Source organism: Tiliqua scincoides, chromosome 3 (assembly GCF_035046505.1).
Source record: "Tiliqua scincoides isolate rTilSci1 chromosome 3, rTilSci1.hap2, whole genome shotgun sequence".
In the NCBI taxonomy this organism is placed as follows: Eukaryota; Metazoa; Chordata; class Lepidosauria; order Squamata; family Scincidae; genus Tiliqua; species Tiliqua scincoides.
Genome location: NC_089823.1, coordinates 152,594,417 through 152,615,961, shown reverse-complemented (window position 1 = coordinate 152,615,961; position 21,545 = coordinate 152,594,417). Strand labels below are relative to the sequence as shown.

The 21,545-nt window shown below is 41.8% G+C and overlaps 1 protein-coding gene across 1 annotated transcript in view; it reads left to right on the top strand.

Annotated features, from left to right (window-relative positions):
- Window positions 1-21,545, top strand: part of CDH23 (cadherin related 23) — a 453,381-nt gene that overhangs the window by 308,831 nt on the left and 123,005 nt on the right. The window contains exons 22-27 of the mRNA XM_066621404.1: window positions 2,896-3,085; window positions 3,562-3,707; window positions 5,244-5,463; window positions 6,646-6,798; window positions 11,132-11,245; window positions 14,155-14,303. Coding sequence (XP_066477501.1) covers window positions 2,896-3,085; window positions 3,562-3,707; window positions 5,244-5,463; window positions 6,646-6,798; window positions 11,132-11,245; window positions 14,155-14,303 — 972 coding nt within the window. The remainder of the gene's footprint in view (window positions 1-2,895; window positions 3,086-3,561; window positions 3,708-5,243; window positions 5,464-6,645; window positions 6,799-11,131; window positions 11,246-14,154; window positions 14,304-21,545) is intronic.

Genomic DNA, 21,545 nt, shown 5'->3' with positions numbered 1-21,545 from the left:
CAAACAGGAAAGACTGTGTTAAAAAACACCATAATGAAACATTAATCTTTTAGGGAGGAGGGGAAATAGCAAAGGGCTTGAGTCCATGTTCACAGTATAGAAATTAACTCTCAGTTACCTTAACTGGCCTTTCAGTGCTCCCACCCTCCTTGTTGATGAACAAGTATTGCTCTCTGAGTGCACTGTTAATCTGGACAGGGCTCCAGCTCCTTGTAATTTTGTTTCTGTGGGAAAGAAATGTTGGCAAGAGGCAACAGGAGCCCAGTGGTTTAATAACACATGAAATCAATTGTGCATGTGTTGATCAAGTATAATTTATTTCGGTGTAATTAAAAAGTAATAAAATGACTTCAGAAGACAAGCCTGCTTCTCATTTTGAACTCTTGCAGTCAGTCAGTGCTCAACTCTGATGTTCAGTTTCACAGAAGTAAATCCAGCCATCTTTCTTCCACCTTGAAGTAGCTTTTTTGTCTCCTTGTGGCAGATACCATATTCTTTAAGTGTGGTGGTGGTATTTTATTAAATGTTGGCACGTTGGAGGTGTGCCAGGGGAGGGAGGGAGGTGGGTCCGCAGAGCTCCGCTCCACAGGATCCAAGGCACTCATGGAGGGCTCGGTGCCCTGCACGAACACCTTTACCTTACTTGGTAGTAAAGTGAGTAACCCCATTGTGGGGCTGCTTCTCATACCTGGGAGAAGGGGATGAATGTCCCCTTCTCTCAAGGCGTAGCCCGGGGCGCGGAGGATCCGGTGGCAGCCGTTCACAATGCCGTGGAGCCTGGGCACCCCTGGCAGCTCAGAATTGGGCTGCCCAAGGGCAATCCTATAATGCTTTCCTGGAAGTAGGTCCCATTGACACCATCCCCTATAGAATGCATGAACATTTTTATGGTCTTTCAAGCCTTTCCCCCCCAAAATACACACTCTCAAGAGATACAAAATTATTCAGACACACTCAGAACTGGTTCACCTTTAATCTGGACACCTATTGAGCCATTTAGGGCACAATCCTAACCCCTTATGTCAGTGCTTTCCAGCAGTGACATAAGGGCATTGCAATATTTTTTTCCTAGAGAGAAAATGGACATGTATGAATGATGTGTTTGGCACCCAGATCCCACTATTTCCATAGTTCACCTGTCCTTAAAGCTCTTAAGGGTGCAATCCTAACCCCTTTTGTCAGTGCTTTCCAGCAGTGACATAAGGGCAATGAAGCTCTGAGGTAAGGGAACAAACATTTCCTGACTTTGAGGAGGCCTCCATGAGTGACACCCAACTGCAGGATGCAACACATGTCCCATTGGCACCACTATGCCAGTGCTGGAAAGCACTGACATAAGGGGTTAGGTTTGCACCCTTAACAAACCAAAATGATGTGTAAACATTTACCAAAAGGCAACTGAGAGTATAACCTCATGATGGAAAAAGTGGTCATGTGAACTCACCCTGTCATGGGCTGAGTCTCTCATTGTGAGTTAGGGGGCCCACTCCTATCCAGGCACTTTGCTGGTGGATCTTGCAGTATAAATGCAGATCTCAAATGTGTCTGAAGATTTATATGTATGTTTCAAGATTAACCTCTGAATAGCACTAAACTAGCAAACAGGTGGTGTATTTGGTTAAAGCAATCCATCTTTAGTTGGCTTTTTCTTCCATGCTACTAGAGATTGCGGAGATTAAAATGTGCATAAATGTAAATTAATTGCAATACACATAAGCAATGTCCTTTTGTGATTGAGACAGCTTCAAATCCTGATTTTTGCTAGTGCATTGGGACTTCATCTATGTTAGAATATGGTTTCTTGAATTTTTGAAAAAACGAACAAAATTGTTTTCTAAAAGAGGAAAAATTCATAAAGAAGTATTTAAAAGTTGCAGCCATTTTCAACCATTGTACTGTGGCACACTGATGTGCTGCAAATGGTGTACAGGTGTGCCACAGGAGTTCGGGGGAGAGTCATTTATTAGAACAGCCATTGGGGGATTGTGAGCCCCCCACCAACAGCATGGGATGCTTTGTCAATTGTCAAAAAATTGATGGTGTGCCTTGACAATTTTAGTACCTTGACAGTATGTTGTGAGACAAAAAAGGCTGAAAATCACTGCTATAAGAACCTTAAACTGTTTAGCTGCCAGGTCTGCCTGTCCTTTATTGCCTCTGTTCTTGGTTAGTTGCTTTTGGTTTTGTATTTGTTTTAATATTTTTAACGCATTGTTCTTTACAATTATTTTGCAATTATTGCACTTTAGGTTTCATTCTTATTTTGCATTTTACCATTTTTTGTCTATATGTATGCTATAATGAATGCTCCATTTACTGGGGGAGAGGTGAAGTGTAAATCATTTAGGGCGCAATCCTAACCCCTTATGTCAGTGCTTTCCAGCACTGCCATAAGGGCAATGCAGCTCTGAGGTAAGGGAACAAACATTCCCTTACTTTGAGGAGGCCTCTGTGAGTGACACCCAACTGTGAGTGACACCCACTGCAGGATGCAGCACATGTCCCATTGGCTGAAAAGCACTGACATAAGGGGTTAGGATTGTGCCCTTAAATAAATAAAATACGTAGCTGAAGTTCACATACCATGTAGGACAGAGTTATATATTTACTTGGCTTTCTTGCTCTGTTTTGCTTGCATGTGATTGTGTTGACAAAATAGCAATGGTCACTGTTGCTGTACCACAAGAAGGTATAAGGCCATTTCTTCCACTAGATGTAGTGTTGTATGCTTAAGTGCAAGAGAAAATAGAATCAGAATGATGCTTCCCTCCACTATCTTTTGCATCTGTTCCCTCAGTTTAGAGTAAGCTGCAAGGATAAACTCAAAAATGCAAGGAATTTCTTTTTTTGAATCTTCACAATATCAATACATCACCATTCTCTTGATCTCTGTAGGTGGCAGCCTTTGACCCAGACCTGGCAGAAAATGGTTCCCTCGTGTATAACATCAGACCACCAAATAAATTCTACAGTCTTAACAGCACCACAGGGAAGATTCGAACAACAGGGGTTGTGCTGGACAGAGAGAATCCAAACCCTCAGGAAGCTGAGCTCATGAGGAAGATAGTGGTCTCCGTTACTGATCGTATGCTTGTTTCAATTGCTCTAGGCTCTAGGCATTTGCATTTGATTAACTGCAACTTTATTCCATTACTTTATTCTGTGGCTACAAGTTTCCACACTCTTATGTATTTTGTACTTTCAATAAAAGTATAACTTTTCTTTGTTATCCATCAGATAACTTTGTCACATAATAGTAATGTCGCAAAAACAAGAACTATAGGTTGCCTAAGGTTAGGAGAATGTTACCTTTTAACTTCTTACTGCTGTCATTTATTGTAACTGTTTTGTTATCATTTTCCCACTTTAATTTCTTTAATTTCCTACTTTAATTTACTTTAATTTCTCAGTAAAAGTGCATTTACATATGGATGCCTGAATGGGGTTTTTTTGTAGTTTAGGGAGGTTCACTGTGACAGAATCTTGGAAGCTCTGCTTTGCAATCTTCATTGGAAAGAAGTGCAGATGGGACTAAGACTGTATTTCTTCTGATCTCTGCAGGTGGAAGGCCACCCTTACGAGCCACTAGTAGTGCCACTGTGTTTGTAAACTTGCTGGATCTTAACGACAATGACCCCACTTTCCAGAACTTACCTTTTATCACTGAGATTCCAGAGGGTCTTCCAACAGGTTCATCAGTCTTCCAGGTGAATCTTCTCCATTCTGTCTTTTTATTCTATCGCTGCACTAACTGAACAAGATTTAAGAAAATACTTTGAGATTTTTTTATGCGGTGATATGTGGTGATAGTGTTTATCACTGCAGTTTGGTGACAACTTTCTATGCAGCCAGACTCTCAACTGTCATGTGCTTAGAAAATATTTTGAGGTGGGAAATGACAAAACTTACTTCATGCAGCCACACTGACTGCTGTCTGCGTACTATCCCCTTACTGCATAGAAAATGAGATGCTGGAACACAGGGAGGCATCACTGCAAAACTGGAACTCACTGGGAGATTTCATGAGTGGTCCATCACTTTTCCCACAGCTGAAGGGGTTGTCTTCCCCTTAGCCCTAGTCCAGTGATTTCTTCCTAGCTTCTTCAAGAGGAAAGTGAACATATTCAAGGCATAGACTTGATGAATATGACCTAACCCGGTTTCAGTCATTTTTTTCCCTCCACTGGGACAGGAGTTAGAACTGCCCACAGAAATAAATGTTTATGATTTCAGCATACTTCTGAATGGGCAGTAGTGTATTTCCCCAAAACAAAAGCTATTTGAAAACATGGATCTTCATCATCTGTCTAACAAATATCGTATGTCATGTCAAAAATGTAATAGATTTTAGTGCTGTATATGTACATTTAAGAGCCAAGCTAAATATTCCAACAAATGTGTTAGTTTGGCATGTTGTTTCTTTTCTTTTAACAATAGGAGGGTGGAGGGGGCACCTGAACAGGGCAAAAATGTGGCAGGGGTAAGAGGCCTTTAAAACTTTGCCCTTGCCACAGTTCCAATTCTGAACTGGCACTCTATATGCCAGTTTAGGGCCAAATCCTATCCAATTTTCTAGTGCTGGTGCAGCCGTTCCAATGGGGTGTGTGCTCTATCCTGTAGTGGGGAGGGAGTCACAGAGGCCTTGTCAAGGTATGGGAACATTTATTCCCTTACCTTGGGGTTGCATTGCGGCTACACCAGTGCTGGAAAGTCAGATAGGATTGGGCCCTTAATCATTGATTCAACATTGAGTTGCTGAGTTTAACATGGACTCTGTGTAGTGGCTTCACTAGGGTTTTTTCACCCTATGTGGGAGGCTAGCACATCACCCCCATAATGGACCTTCTCCCATGCAGTGGACGGGCAACACCCCAGGCAGTGGGTGTGATGATGCACCATTGTCATACCCCACTGGTTTTTTGGCTATAACTTTCAATAGAATAAAGCTATTTCAGAGTGGAGTTTTTTCATTGCATTCTGCATGAAATTTCGCATTGAATAATATATAACATGATTGTGTTATAGATAAACACCGAGATTTTAAACATTTTGGTCAGTAGTGGTTCACACCCCCTGTGAGCATCACCTGGTCTGGGCTGCACTCCCTGCACACCTTAGTGTCACCACTGACTCTGTGGGAAATGAATCATTGCTCTGCTAGAATCTGAGAAGGCTTCTAACTTCACCTTAATATTAAGAGCTCATGAGACAGTTGTGAACCTCCCTTTTCTTTTCTGTCTTAGGTTGTAGCCATTGACCTTGACGAAGGCTTGAATGGTCAGGTGACCTATCACATGCAAGTGGGCATGCCTAGGATGGACTTTCTCATTGACAGCAGCAGTGGTCTTATCAACTCCACAGCCATTCTAGACAGGGAGAGGATCGCCGAGTACTACCTTAGGATAGTGGCAAGTGATGCAGGGGTGCCATCCAAGAGTTCCACCAGCACTCTCACTGTCAGAGGTGATTAAGACATGGTCTGAATGTTTTCTCACTATATTGCACTGTTAGTTCATGCTTTAAGTGAGGAAAACATGGCTTCCTCAAAAGCATGGGCTAGGGCTGCAGCATGAACTTCTGCCATGTGGTTCTAGGCTTCATATGGTTATTGGAAGGAGCAGTGCTTCTACAATCCCCAGAATGCTCCTAGAAAAATGGACTAATCTTTTGTATGCTATCAGTTATTCTTAGCTCATATTTTAAGTAGATTAAAAATTGTGGGGATCTCTTCTTAATTTCTGTACAAGAACTTAGCAATTGCTTTAAAAAGATTTTGAACCTGGATAAATTAATCTGTGATCCATGGGAAGAGGCTGTTCTGCTGCTTCCAATACTTTCTGCATTGGGGGTGGAAGGCAGCCCTCATATCTTTAGTTTCAGGTGTGAATAAACTGGTATCTTTATATATGATGCAATGGCATTAATGTATCAATTCCCCCAAATCTCCTCATCTTGTAAATGCAGTTTAAAAGCTTCTAAATTAAACGTGAAGACCTCTAAAATGGAAATTGCTCATAACTTTAAAATATTTGTGATTCTGGAACTCCCTGAGGCATTTCACCACTTTCCTACAAACTGTTGCTGCACTGCTCACAATCATTTGCCATGTATCCTGTTTCTTTGAATGGTCTGTTAGTTAAGCCAGTGTGACATGAACTAGAATCCTGGTTTCTGTATGGCATAGATTCTCCTATAGCAGTGGGTGCCAAACCTGGCCCATGGGCCAGATTCAGTGCCTGTTGCAACACTTCCCCCGGGTGAATGGAGCTTACTGTTCTGCTAGAGAGCCTCCTCATTGTGCCTTCGATCGCCCCCAAACTGCCTGCCAGCTAGCTACTTCTGTGTTCCATCAGCCAGGAGGTTGATTTTTGGCACACAGTTCAGGGGTGATTGGAAGCACATTGAGGAGGCTTCCTAGCAGAATGGTAAGCTCCATTCATGCTGGGGAAGGGTTTCTGGCACACAGTAGTCTCCAGTTCAGAGACCACTGCCCTATAGCATAGACTCCCTATAGCAATCTGAATGATCCATGAGAACAGTGGAATAGCTATTGATGGGAGTGGCTGCCAGTCCACCTTCTAAGAACACCAGGGAATGCTTGAGAACACAGCCCAGAATCAATGTTGATTGAATTCTCTCTTGTAGTTTTGGATGTGAATGACGAGAACCCCACCTTCTTCCCATCTATCTACAATGTATCACTTCCTGAAAATATACCTCGTGATTTCAAAGTGGTTCGTCTGAACTGCACCGACGCTGATGTGGGTCTCAACGCGGAGCTCAGTTATTTCATCACAGGTATCAGATTTTTCTGGATGCCTCTCTAAAAACTGCTACTCCTTGAAATTAGAACCATTTACTTCAAAGGCAATGGGGAACACTGATGTCCTTACTGCTGTGTTTGTCTTTCATTCCCCCCCTTTATTTCAGATTTATAGCCTACCGTGTTCCCAAAGGCTTAGGGTGGGTGACAATGAAAAATCTTAAAATTCCATTAAAATAAAAATGTGCTGACACTTGATTGACTTGAAAGACTCAGCCCCTTTCTACACCCTTCCCTTAACTCCATGTAAAGGGAACCATCACCTAATTCTGCTACTTCATCTCTCACCAGGTAGAGAGCCTTTTCCTCTCTCCTCTATAGTAACTGGAACTGAGTCATGGCTATTCCAAGCTCCTTCCATCCTATCTGTTCTACTTCTGTAGCTCAATACCTTGGGGAGCGCCTCTTTCTCGGTCTGTAACCACCCCTTTCCTACTGGAAACACATGATAGTGCAGAGTACAATGCAAAGCAGCATGGGAAAAATGTATGTAAACAGACAGCCAAAGGGGTTTTTCATCCTGCTGTTAAGGTTTGCAAGGCTTATTTGCATGTTTTCCTATGATGCTTTGCAAAGGATAGCTGTTTTGGGCTGTTTGCGGCTGGGAATTATCTATGCTTCATCAGACTGAAAGAGTCATCAGCTGGCTTATGTCTGCTGAATGTGGATATGACAATTTGAGGAACGCATTGTGGCTGAACTCATTTGCAATGTTTGGTGAAGTGTAGCCAGGTAAGTTATATTCTGATGTAGAATTTGGCATAAATTAAACTACTTCAACTACTTTATAGAGAGCTGGTGCCATAGCAGGTATGGTTAGGATTGTTTCTGTGTTTTTCTTTCAGGTTTTTTGTGTTGCTCCCACTGCAAAGTAAGTCAGGCTGTGGTTTGCAGTGATCTCAAGAGGTATCCAGACAGAAATATTAATAACATTTGAGAATATTCAGATTTGCAGACTGAGGTTGTCAGAAGGCAACAGCAGCCGTGCAGTGTGTATTACGGGACGTGGGCACTGGGGCTTCAGGAATTGGCTAGTTGGGCCCACTGATGGCCCCTGGGTCAGTGCCTAACCTGACCAACCCCTGACACCAGCACTTTGCTAGGTGCTGTTAATTCTACTTTTGGAGAGCCAGGATTATATAGTGATTCTGGCATTGAACTTTGACCTGGAGTATCCAGGTTCAAATTCCTGCTCAGCCACAAAACTTCCTGAGTGACCTTGGGCCAGTCACTATCTCTCTGCCTAACCTATGTTAGGACCCGATCCAGAGCCCTGTGCGCTGAGTCACTGTTGGTGCCCTCAGTTGCAAATGTGCCATAAGGCATGTTTGCAAGCCCTTAGTGCAGGCCCAGTGCTGGAGCTAGCCCAACGCAAGTCCAAGTTCTGCTGCCCAGTGGTTGCCCGGATTCTCTGGCGGCGGAGAGGTGAGTGGAGGTGTGGGGGGAGGCAAGGAGAAGGCGTTCCAGGACAGGAAGAAGGCAGAAAGGAGGCATGATCAGGGAGGGAGCAGGAAGGGAGGGGGTAGGGCCGATGGAGCTCTGCTCCACTGGATTCTGAGCTCGGTGTGGGACCGCACAGTATGACATGGGACTTTCTGATTCTGCGATGGCTCCAGAGCTGCCATAGAATCAAGTAACCCCATTGCAGGGCTGCTTCCCTTACCCGGGGGAAGTGAATAAAAGTCCCCTACCACCTAGGAGCCACTGACAGTTGCCTGGTTGTACACTGAATACTGCAGCAGCCATTTTGGCACCATGGCAGACCCGCACTCCGGGCAGCTCAGGATTGGGCTATTACAGGGTTGCTGTGGGGACAAAAGTAGAGAAGAAAATGTTTTTCTTTCCTACCCTGAACTCTTTGGAGGAAGAACAACACAAAAAATAAATAAATAGTAAGGGACAATCTTCCTCCTTACAACTTGATTTACAGTTTGGTCTTGTGCATATTACTCAGAAGTAAGTCCCATTGTGTTCAATGGAGCTTACTCACAAAGTTTTAGGACTTCAATCTTATTTATTTTAATCTACAACATTTAAAACTGTCTATTGTCACAGAGGCTTTCAGTGTTTTTGGCCGTTAGAATAAGCCAGATACTTTGCAGGAACTGTGCTGTTAGATTAAAGCAGACCTTCTTGGAAAACCTCAACTCTTCTGTAGATTGATTCATGTATATTAACAAATGAAGCACGGCACAGCATGCTTTACAAACATGAAGAATGATCTAGCCAAAGTGAAGCACTTTAAAGCAGTCCAGTGAAGAAAGTTAAGAACGTGTTTGTAGCCTGTACAAATTGTGACACAACAAACCAAATGCAGCCCACTGCCTACATATTGAGGTCCGCTGTGTTTTTGATAGTCCCATCTTATTCCATTTTTGCAGTTCCAGGTATGCAGAGCCTTTGATGAGTTACCATACATTGCTGGTGGGCTGTGTTTGGCTTGGTGAGTTACAAGCTGGGGAGGCCTGTTCTATCTCTTGCATTGACGTAAAATGAAATTTAGTGCACATGCTTTACTCTCCCACTGAAATCTGTAAACTTAGAAGTGCTTAACTTTAGCTGACTCTAAATTATTAAATATTCTTTATGGGGTTCTCATAAAGTTGATATTCCCCCACTGAAATCATCCATAGGATTAAGAATATCATTCCACAAACAAGTATTTATTTTGAAGGCTCCAAAAGTTGTCCATTCTCGCCCTCTGCTGCCCAGAGTCTTTTATGACACACCAAATCATGTTTGTATTATTATTACCTAGTGACTTTTTTGTAGCACTATAGCTACAAAACCTATAGCAAAAGGAGAAGAGTAAGAATCAAGATATTTAATTTGGATAAAAATATTCAAGGCATGAAACTTTGAAAGCAATAAAAATGCAGTGTTGTCAGCAGGAAAATAATCTGATTAACCTGAGATGTTTCCTGAGATTTTTTCTAATTTGGGCCTCAACAATGGCATACAGTCTGAATTTTCTTGTTGCACCATATACATTTCTGGACAGTCAACTACTATTTTGGATTACATTTAGAAGATTCATTCAGACAATTCTCTCTGAATCATTAAATGGCTTCAAATTAAACAAACCTTAAGATTTTCATCTTAATCTACAATGACCTACATACCATGCCAACTCTTCATCTTCCAGGTAAAGTAGCAGGAGGCCTGCACTATGCATTGAAACCGGTTTTAAGTCTGTTTAATTATTTAAACCCTAAGCTTTTGGGGGGAGGGGCCCTGAGAATTGTAGTGATGTGAAAAGCCTAGGGTCTGCTCTCAAATAACCCAGGCCAACACACATTTTGCTTCCTTAAACGTTACACCAATTCCTGGGTATATTTGGGGTGCTGATTCAAAAAATGGCATCCGTTTTACCCTATCACATCTAGTTTTGGAGACACGGCATAGCCTCATTAGTGAATGGTTCAAGCAGCTTCCTCATGAGGAAGCCTACACCATGACTTCCTCATGAGGAAGCTGCTTGAACCATTCACTAACGAGGCTATACTAGGAAATCAGCACCCCAAATTCATATCAAATCATCATAAAGTTTGGGAAAAACTTTTCTGACCCTCAATTTTGTAGGCCTGTGTAATCCTCAGCGTTCTCACCAGAATCAAAATAGTCAAAATTGTTTCCAGTTTAAATTTGTAGCATAGATCCAAGGTGTGATATCTCAGTGGAGTACATATGCTCCTGGGATGTTTGAAATTTATCATTTCCGACTACATTTTGAAAATATGAAGCTTTGATGAATCCCCTTGTGGTGCTTATTAGCATAAATGGACTAATTTTTTTTGTTGACTGGTGTATAACAATCAGCCCTACATTTCTTAGACAGACACAGTCAGGGCAAGATTCAACAAGATAATGGGACTGAACATTTCAAACTCTGAATAAACTTTTCGGGATTTGAGGGGGGGGGGAGGAGTATTCCATGCATACTTTTGGAATTGCCATTTGTCCCAGCTGTAGAACTTCATAGAATGGATTGGTATGTATAGAACTATGGTGCCAGATCCTGAAGTTGTGCATAGGTCTGTGGATGTGCCTGCTCACCTGTGTGTGCATTTGCATGCAGGAATCAGGAGTATAACAGCACAATCCCAAGCATGCTTACTCAGAAGTAACTTCCACAGAGTTCAGTTGGACTTTCTCTCTAGTACGTGAGTTTAGGATTGGAGCATTTGTTTTTCTCAATTTCTTAGTATCCCACAATTCATGTGTCCAGTATAGTGTGTGTGCACTTGTCTAAATCTTTATGCATCTCATTCTTCTTTTGAAGTCATTATTTCTTTTCCCCTTCTGCAGGTGGGAACCAGGATGGGAAGTTCAGTGTTGGCTTTAGAGATGGGGTAGTTAGAACTGTGGTCAACCTGGACAGAGAAACTGTGTCATCCTATACACTTATCCTCGAGGCCATTGGTAAGGATTTTCTATGGTGTACTTTTGTTTCAGTTATCTGACTAATGGATGTGCATTTAATTCTGCCTCATTAGTGGTGAAATGGAGAGAGGAACTGTTTGTAAAGGACCCATACAAGTTAATGACACAATGTTCCATTTCAATTTCTGAAGTTTTCATCCCTATTCCTTTAGTAAATCTTAATCTCACATGGTGATAATGGGTTTTATAGGGCAGAAGCAAGTTTTGTTATTTATCTTCAGTCAGTCCTCAGTTTTCTTGGCATTTTGAACTCATGTTCCACAAAAGGACACTTTTTAACCTTAGACAATAGGAAGAGAATGTGTTTTTGTGTATATACACTTACGCAATACAATATCTAGTGTGAAATAGTTGCAACATACTGGATTGGAATATAGATTAAGACAGTGTGCCTGATCTGAGGAATTTGAGTAAGGCCATACCTGGGGTATTGCATCCAGTTCTGGTCGCCACATCTCAAAAAGGACATAGTGGAAATGGAAAAGATGCAAAAGAGAGCAACTAAAATGATTACTGGGCTGGGGCACCTTCCTTATGAGGAAAGGCTACAGCGTTTGGGCCTCTTCAGCCTAGAAAAGAGGCACCTGAAGGGGGACATGATTGAGTCATACAAAATTATGCATGGGAAGGATAGAGTGGATAGAGAGATGTTCTTTAGATTCTCACATAACACCAGAACCAAGGGACATCCACTAAAATTGAGTGTTGGGAGAGTTAGGACAGACAAAAGAAAATATTTCTTTACTCAGCGTGTAGTTGGTCTGTGGAACTCCTTGCCACAGGCTGTGGTGATGGCATCTGGCCTAGATGCCTTTAAAAGGGGATTGGACCAATTTCTGGAGGAAAAATCCATTATGGGTTACAAGCCATAATGTGTATGTGCAAGCTCCTGATTTTAGAAATGGTATATGTCAGAATGCCAGTGCAAGGGAGGGCACCAGGATGCAGGTCTCTTGTTATCTGGTGTGGTCCCTGGGGCATTTGGTGGGCCGCTGTGAGATACAGGAAGCGGACTAGATGGGCCTATGGCCTGATCCAGCGGGGCTGTTCTAATGTTCTTTTGAGTGGTAAATAAGACCTATCTTCGAAAGAAAATGTTTTATGCAAGACAAATTTATGAAAGATTTCACATGGCAAATAATTGATATGAATAGATACCTTCAACGGAATTATAATTTTTCAAGTATTATACTGATGCTTTGTACATCAGACTCTATGTCTTTCACAGACAGTTCAATACAGCTGAAATAAGTTTGTAAAACAATTTCCAGTGCAAATTGGTACGCTACAGATATCACTGTTTGAGTTTTGAATTTTAAAATTGTCCATCCAGATTCCTTTTTAAAATGCTATATTTGGGGGACTTGGCATGAATCTCAAATATTGTACATAAAGGTTAAAAATATATCTTTTACTCTACATTCTTACCACAAAATATTATATTTACAAAAATGAGGATTGAAAAGATTCAGAACCAGATTTTGAATTTTGAATTCAGCTTGCAAAATGTGAAACTGAACCAACTGTGAGTTTACACTGAACTCAATTTTGTTTCTAATCAGCTTTATGTATTTACTCTCCGCCTTTAACCAATCAGAATTAAGGAGATGACACTAATATTCAAATCAAGCCTTTCTCCTACAGGCATTAAACAAATAAACCTGTGTATTGTTAAATAAAATCTGTTTAAAATTTCACTTAAAATATGCACTAAACCCACCTACTTATGCTAGAGCAGTTTTCCTCAAACTGTGGGTCAGGACCCACTAGGTGGATCGCGAACCAATTTCAGGTGGGTCCCCATTCATTTCAATATTTTATTTTTAATATATTAGACTTGATGCACATGCCATGGTATGTGATTGCATTTGGGGAAATGTTACAGATCTGTACTTTGAACAGGCTACTATGTATATGCTTTTTAACAATGACAGTTAATAGGACTTACTCCTGGGTAATTGCGGGTAGGATTACAGCCTAGGATTGTTAAAAATTTTCCTGCTTGATGATGTCACTTCCGGTCATGACATCACTTCCGGTGGGTCCTGACAGATTCTCATTCTAAAATGTGGGTCCCAATGCTAAAAGTGTGAGAACCACTGTGCTAGAGCCAACAAACATTTAATGGTGCTATCATCTGGTGACGTGCATCCTTGTCAGTTGCATGTTCTGCCTGGTAATATCAACTGGAACAGGCCTGAATATCAACTGGTAATATCAACTGGAACAGGCCAACTGGAACTGCCTCAAGCCTGCATGAAGTTTGGAATAGTGGAGATGTAACCTGTTAGCCCCAACTAAGAATCCAGCAGGAAGACAAGTGGAAATCTGGGATTGCTGGAGCATGATGTCTCTTTAACAAGCATGGGTTCAGCAAAGACAGCGCAGGAATTTGGGGTGGGGTGGATGAAATGGCATAGCAAATAGGCTACAGATGAAGGAGAAGAAAGAGAAGCCCAGGGCGCTGTATTCCTGCTTCAGAACTTCCAGCATTTACTCATTGTTCAGTTACTGAGGTCCTTAGAAATGGACCTCAACAGGTGGGAAACCTTGGCCTCTGAGCGTCCCGCTTGGAGGCAGGCTGTGCAGCATCGCCTTTCCCAGTTTGAAGAGATACTTGGCCAACAGACTGAGGCAAAGAGGCAAAGAAGGAAGGCCTGTAGTCAGGGAGACATACCAGGGACAGACTACATTTCCTCCCAGTGTGGAAGGGATTGTCACTCCCAAATTGGTCTTTTCAGCCACACTAGACGCTGTTCCAGAACCACTTTTCAGAGCTAGAGACCATAGTCTTTCGAGACTGAAGGATGCCAATGAATGATGAGTTACTACAACTGACTTTTTCTGCAATGTTAGGTGATTACATGGACCACTGTTTGTTCTCACAGATAATGGCCCCACAGGAAAACGAAAGACTGGGACAGCAACTGTACATGTCATTTTGTTGGATGTAAATGACAATCGTCCAATCTTCCTTCAGAGCAGCTATGAGGCTACAGTTCCTGAGGACATTCCAGACTATAGCAGCATAGTACAGGTTTGTCATTCAATTTTCCTTTTCATTTTTTCTAAAATTCACTGACAGGATGAATGAAGAAGAGAAGCAGTATGCTTGGCTTCTCATACTGCATCCCAGCTGTGAGTTGGAAGCATAATATAGAACTACTAGATGGTATTGGTCACGTATCTGTTCCATCAGGACTTTACTACTGTGTATTCTTGGTTGAATTCAGTAGTCACTTCCCTGTTACTTCAAAGTCTAAGAACAAGAACTTTTGTTGCAAAATCTAAGATCAGGAACCTTTTTTTTTTAAAAGTAGCATCAAGAATATCTGGAGAGGTTGAAGAATGAGGAAAGTTAGGAAAATATGTCAATACCACAATTTCAACCTTTATTATTACTTTTAATATGCCCTAAAGATTGAAACAAAAGTTCTTTTTAATGTATGATTTGATTCTGCAGTTTCCTTCTCTTTTTGAAGGGAACCAGATCTAAATTGAACCAGATCTAAATTGTGGCAGGGTAGTAGACTTTAACACATCGCCCCTGTCACAGTTGTGATCCAGTTTGCTTGCCCCCATGCATTCTGTTCCCACCATAAAAAAAAGAAAAACTGTAGGATCAAACCATGCATGCAAAATGACATGTTGTTTGGCCCTAAGAAATGTCTAGGTTGGCATTGAGATTTGGAGATAAGCGTGATGCAAAATAGGGATCCCAGTGTTGCAGAACAGATCTCCCATTGCTTATGGGCTGTAGAGTCAGGCCATATCAAGGAAACCAGGTTTTGAGTGTAAAAAGAGGTCTTCCAAACAGAGCTGCTTTCACTGAGGCATCAGCTGAGGTTTTCAGTCTTTCTTTGACAAAGTACATTTGTGTGAGTTGTACATAAAGCCACACTAAGGGGAAAACTGGAGAGAAGAATTTGGAGTCTTATTTTTGTTTCTGTCTTTAGAGCTAGCTTGCAATGAATGAAGGCAGAGGGAGCTGGTAAATGAATGCACACATTCACACAGTTTCTATGGTGTTTCCAGTTTCTCTTCAAAACCAAACATTTTTTCCTGTGGCAAGCACTGAGGATTTTTGACAGTACGCCCTCTCAGTTGGCTTGTTTTTCCTTGAATTCTCCTCTCTAGTCTGCCAGAGGTAGAGGGTGGTGATGGGGTTTTGTTCCTCTCCATGGAGATTTTGAATAGCAAAAAGTGGTCTATGTCATGTGAAAAGCCTTCAGTGTTTGATCTGATAGTACTCAAGTAAAACCTTCAGAGGTGTGAAAAAATTGCCTCTGGACAGCCACTTCTCTAACCTAGCTGTGCTACCAAATCTAGAAGCATCATATGGGTAAGAAAGCTGGCTATGATTCCTTTATGGAGCTTAAGGGATTTCTGGTGACAAGAGAAAAGATACTTGATTTGTGATTGAGAATGAAAGACATTTGAGAAGTGCAAAAGATTTCATTTTACTATGACTTACGTTGCTTTTGGAGGCTTGCTGCTCACAGACAGTACAGGTACACATCTGCTATCCCTTACGCACAGCCAAGTGGCTAACATACTACAATCTTAGCCTCTTGAACCACAAGTTCCAAGGTCAGGCAGAAAAAGGTCTTGTCAGCTGTCTAGCAATCATAAGACAGGCTCCTCAACTCTATCAATGTCATTTGTATCCAGTAGCTCAGGCCAGCATGAAAATGTCGCTGGTAAAGTAGCCTAGGCTGAGAGATAGTGAGTGCCTTGCCTGCATTTGAACCTATTCTAACATTGTCCACTACGGCACACTGGCTCAGGCTATTTCTCAGTGCTTCACTGACCTTCCCCACCCAGGGCGGTAAATAGAAGAGGCAACTCTGCTTAGCATCTCTCAACAAGCATTTTGTATGGCCCCAGTGCCCCAAAGGAGATGTTTCTGTCCAGTGACAGGACTGACCCTGATATGAAACCTGCCCTGACTGCAGACAAGTTCCTTGTCACTTCAAAGTTCTTTCCCCCCATTTCCAATTAAAATTTGTATGGTGGCTGTTTCATAATGATTAGGCTCTTTTGATGCTTTTACAATTAAAATATGTCAACACGTCAAAATATGGTTTTGTGTGGGAACGACACAAGTGCTTAGAGATTTGCTTTTGTTTATACAGTAGCATTTCTGATTGTCTCTTCATATCAACATAAAAATCTTTGATAGGGAGTAATGCCTTAAGAAACAAATTGAACCTAGTACGCAAGTCCTGTTAAAGACTGTAATATGATATTCCCTGAAATGGAATGTGCTCAGAGCACGGTAGTACAGACATACTGCAATGGGGAGGAAGTGGGTACCTATGAGGGACCTATAGTGACAACTCACTTTAATAGATTGGATAGATTGCTTCAGTCACTAAAACAAAAGTCAAATGCATTCATGTGAACGTAAATGCTGTCACAAATCAAATTCAAGAAACGGACAATTCAATAATCTTTTTAGTGAAAAATCAATTTTACTACTGAGTGAGTCAAGAGAGGTGGATTCTCTCTTCATTTGAAGTTTGTGTTTTGCCAGCTTGTGCCATAAATCCCCTTAAGTGATTGGCATCATGAAGTACTAATATTCTGCACTTGGTATTTGCCTTTGATTCAGATGAGGAGTTGCCATGTGCTAAATATTTGGATGAGATGTGAGAACTTCATTTAGGGGCCTAAATTTGATCTGTTAGCTTGTTACTCATTCATCTTAGCGTGCTGTATATGCTAACTATTAATAAGTCTCCTTACATCAACAAATACGTAGACATTACTGTAGCTTCATGGCTGAGCTGTGAACAAGAATATCCCCCATTCTCTGCTAAGAATTTCATTTAGGCAAGCTACTCTTTCTCAGAGTCCGTCCCGCATCTGAAATATGAGGATAATAAATACTGACCTACCTTACAGAGATGTAATAAGGTATACTGATATAATGTACATAAAGCTCTCTGCACACTGCAAAGTACTATATAAATGCCAGGTATTGTTACTAATTGACCAACATTTGTGCATCATTGACACTACAAATGAGCTGCTTTTGCAATTATTTCTCATTTCAGCAGTGTGCAACCCCCCTAATGAGGTCCTCTAAATGCATTCACAAATGTGTTTGTGTAGCCTTGCTGCTTATTTATTTAAGCCTGTTATTTCACCAGACACTATAAAGAGAAACGATAGAAGGGCACTAAAATCATTTTAAGACACACCTGTTCAGAAGTAAGCCAGCTGAGAGCATACACTTTTGTGCACTAAACCATTACAGAATTATAGTGTACGGTCTTTTAAATACAATATAAAACTCCAGTCCAAGAATAAACCAGCCTAAACATAAGAACTAAACAATGCACTCCAAAATTCAAATCAGAAACAATTAGAAACATTAAAGATGGAACCGTTTTCTCTTCCTTTGTTGATTCCACAGTTTTACCAGACTGTAGAATGCCAGCTTGCAAGAAGTGGTGTCATGCTTCATGATGTGTGGGTAGACATGCCGCATCCAGTATTCTTAAAAAGTCATTATGTAAATGGCGTACTTCAGGGAGTTTCTCTTCTTGTTTGCCCTGCAAGCTAAGCAACCATGAACACAATCCAGACAGAAGGCTTGAACCCCACTGAACACTAGATGACTAAGAGCCCAATCCTATGGGCATCATCCACACACATAATAAGCATTCCATCAGCAGAAGCAGCAGCAGCAAAAATGTATGGGGTTGGGTTCGCTAACTTGAAAGGCGACTATGCCACTGGAGTGCCCAGCCGCCACCAGAGAAAGTGGCATGGGGGAAGCAGGAGGATTGGAGCTGCGGCGAGGCATGTCAGAGGGAGGGTAAGAGCAGTTATCAGTCACTGATATCCTATGTCCCCTGCCCACACTTGCTGTGCCCACTTGGGTCCACTTTGAATTGTGCCAGCTGAAGAGTGATGCAGAGCTGAGTAGATCCATTGGGTACCATGGCACTGCAGAGTAGGCAAGTAAGAATCTCATTTACTTAACCTCTCCATTGCGCCATGGTCCCCAGCTGGCTGGCAGGATGCAACAAAGGCTGCATCAGTGCCATGGTACCCTGCAGGCCAACTGAGAATATGATTGGGCTGTGAAATGCTTAACTGTCTCTTGTCCTCCAAATTTCAATGGACCTTAGGCAAGTCTAACTTTCTCTGGATTTTACCCAACAGCTCCATATTTGAAAAACAATTTCTAAGGCAAGAGAAATCACTTCTCAGTTTTATTCACTAAATTTTACTTCTTACTACCTTCTGATGAAAGATGCAATTAATAGAAGGTAAAGAGGTACACTGGAATAGCTATTGTCTACTGGTACTTGTCTTCTGTGGAAGGAACAACTGTCAGAGTTCTCTTACACACATATGGGTGTAACATGCAGTTTTGCTTATATGTGTGTGTAGTTATTTCTGTTGTTGCATAGTGAAACTCTTGTTCATGAAATAAAGGTTTACAGGTTGCAGCCCAGATATCCCTCACCTTTCTAGCCCAGGTAGCACATCGCTATTCAGAGAGACTTATGGCCCAATCCTATTCAATGGTGGTGCAACATTTGTTCCCTTACCCCATGTCGAGCCCCAGCCTGATCAATTCAATGGGGCTACTTGGAGCTGTGACAGCTAAGTCACTGTCACAGAACTGAGTAGCCCCATGTAGGACTTCAGGCCTGGGATGGGGGTTAGAACTCGGCAGAGGCCTCCTTCACCATACCTGCCCCTTTCGCCATCCCAGAACACCCCATCCCCACCTCCAGATCATCCTGCCTCTGGCTCCCATTCACCGGGTGCAGCAATTATCTGCCCCAGCCGCTGTCAGGCAAGTTGTGGCACCCGCAGAACAGCACAGGCCTTCCCACCAGCATCATTTACTGCCAGGGTGTCAAAGCATTTTACAGCACTTTTATGACACCCACAGGGTGCTTGGCTATTTTAGGATTGGGCTGTAAGTCTGTAGAAGATGGCAGCAGATATATCGTTGAAACTTGAGTTTCATGATGACATATAAAGTAGAGATGGAAGTGCTGAATCTTTGCTCCAGCTTAAGCTTCCTCCCCATAGTCTTACCCTTCAGGCACTCTTCTCTACCACCAGCCTCTTACCAGAAGCATGCTTAGCCCAAAGAAAAGCGTTTGAGATAGGTGAAAGATACAGGAAGATAAGTAATAAGCACAGAGAGGGTTCCTCTCCCCTAATCTGCATGTTTCTTTTGCTCTAAAAACTGAACCCCCCGTTTTATACAAAATTGGTTGAAACTCATATTTAATTACTCATATATCACCCCTCTTTAAGCAGCAATCCCCAACCGCCCCCATTTATTATGTACAGCAGCAGACACAAGTTTATCACTGAAAGGAAACTTACAAGAGTGTCATGCAGTGGCTAAGACAAGTATGTAATAAGTATACAATGTGACTGTGCAAGATGGCTGATATCCAGCCATTTTTAGCCAACACTGTGGAATCAACCTGAATATTGCCCGTGAGTCATTGTCCCACCTAAAGGACCTTATTCATTTTCATTCATCAGACAAATGGGCTCTCTCATGTCTTCGTCAAAATCTTCTGTTTTTATAGCACAGGAGTGGCCAAACTTACTAAATGTAAGAGCCACATATGATAAACTTCAGATATTTGAGAGCTGCAGTATTTAAGAAGCATTTTGATTCTTAAACGTATCTACTCACCATGAACGTTACGTTTTAGTCTAATGGACTCTCAGTTTATACCCTGTAAATAACACAGGCCTACAAAACTGAGGGTCAGAAAAGTTTTTCCCAAACTTTATGGTGGTTTGATATGAATTTGGGGTGTTGATTCCAAAAATGGCATCCATTTTGCCCTATCACGTCTAGTTTTGGAGAAATAGTATAGCCTCATTAGTGAATGGTTCAAGCAACTTCCTCATGAGGAAGCTGCTTGAACCAATCACTAAAGAGGCTATGCCATGTCTCCAAAACTAGACGTGATAGGGTAAAACAGTTGCCATTTTTGGAATCAGCACCCCAAATATACCCAGGAATTGGTGTAACGTTTAAGGAAGCAAAATGTGTATTGGCTTGTGTAATTATAAAGCTTGAAAGTTTCTTATTTACCTTTTGTGTTGATCGTAATGCATGAAGGAGCTTAACCAACATATTTCGAAGAACTGCACATTTTATATCAGAGCCACATGTGGCTTGCGAGCTGCAGTTTGGCCATGCCTGTTATAGAATTAAGAGCTTGAGGGACAGGTGAACAATGGAAATAGTGGGATCTGGGTGCCAAACAGACCATCCATACATGTCCATTTTCTCTCTAGGAAAAAAAATATCTAAATCCTTTAATAAAGTGTTCTTATTGGTACAGTATAGTTTCAGTTTATCATGTAGGCACTGTGAATATTATGCTTCTGTCATCGTTTTTATAAACAGGAGTATGTTGATTGCTGAGCTTTTCTAATCTCCCCAGCCAGGCCACTGTGTGAGTCAAAAAAAAATCTGTTAACAGTTCATGGACGATGACTGAAGTCGGCACTTTTTGCAGCAGAGTCATGAGAGGCTTTGCTGAGTCACATTTTTGTGGACTCCATGATGCTCCAATCCATGCGGACAGGTATTTTTCCTGAACAAGTCTCAGGGGTATGGGAAATGGGGCGGCTGCGTTTCACACTATGTATGGAACGCCTTAGTGAGCCCAGACGTTTCCAGAACCTGAGCTGTGGCTCACTGGCATTCTCTGGATGGTAAGGCATACACTCACGTGGCCCATACAAAGATTGATCCAAAGCAGCTGGCTTGCAGAGAGTGACAAAGATGAGGCAGGTGGCCAAGAGAAAGAAAATAAAGACAAGAGCAATGATGATAGGCAAGGAGTCAGCCTTCTCCACAGTTGGCTCAGAGCTCAGTGGGACCAGCTCAGTGGTAACATTGAGAAATGCAAGTATGCTGGTGGCTGAAGAAGTCTCATTTGCAGTATTGTTTGTGCTCATCTTTTCTACAAAATACAACAGGAATAAAGAAAGGAGTTGAGATCGTCAGCAGACATGAGGAAAAATCAACTGGTATTTATATAGGATCATTGGGGACACTAGGTGGCTGTACAGAATTATAAATGGAATTATTTTTCTCTCACTTCAATGGTTCTAACCTTTTGCTAATGAGATCCATTTATTCTGGACCCACCTATCAACACCACCTCCAGACGTTCAAAGCAATCTTTGATACCTTCCTTTATTCTTTTCTGCTATATTATTTTTAGTTTCCAATTCTGGTGGCTCATTGCTAACAAGGCTCCCACTG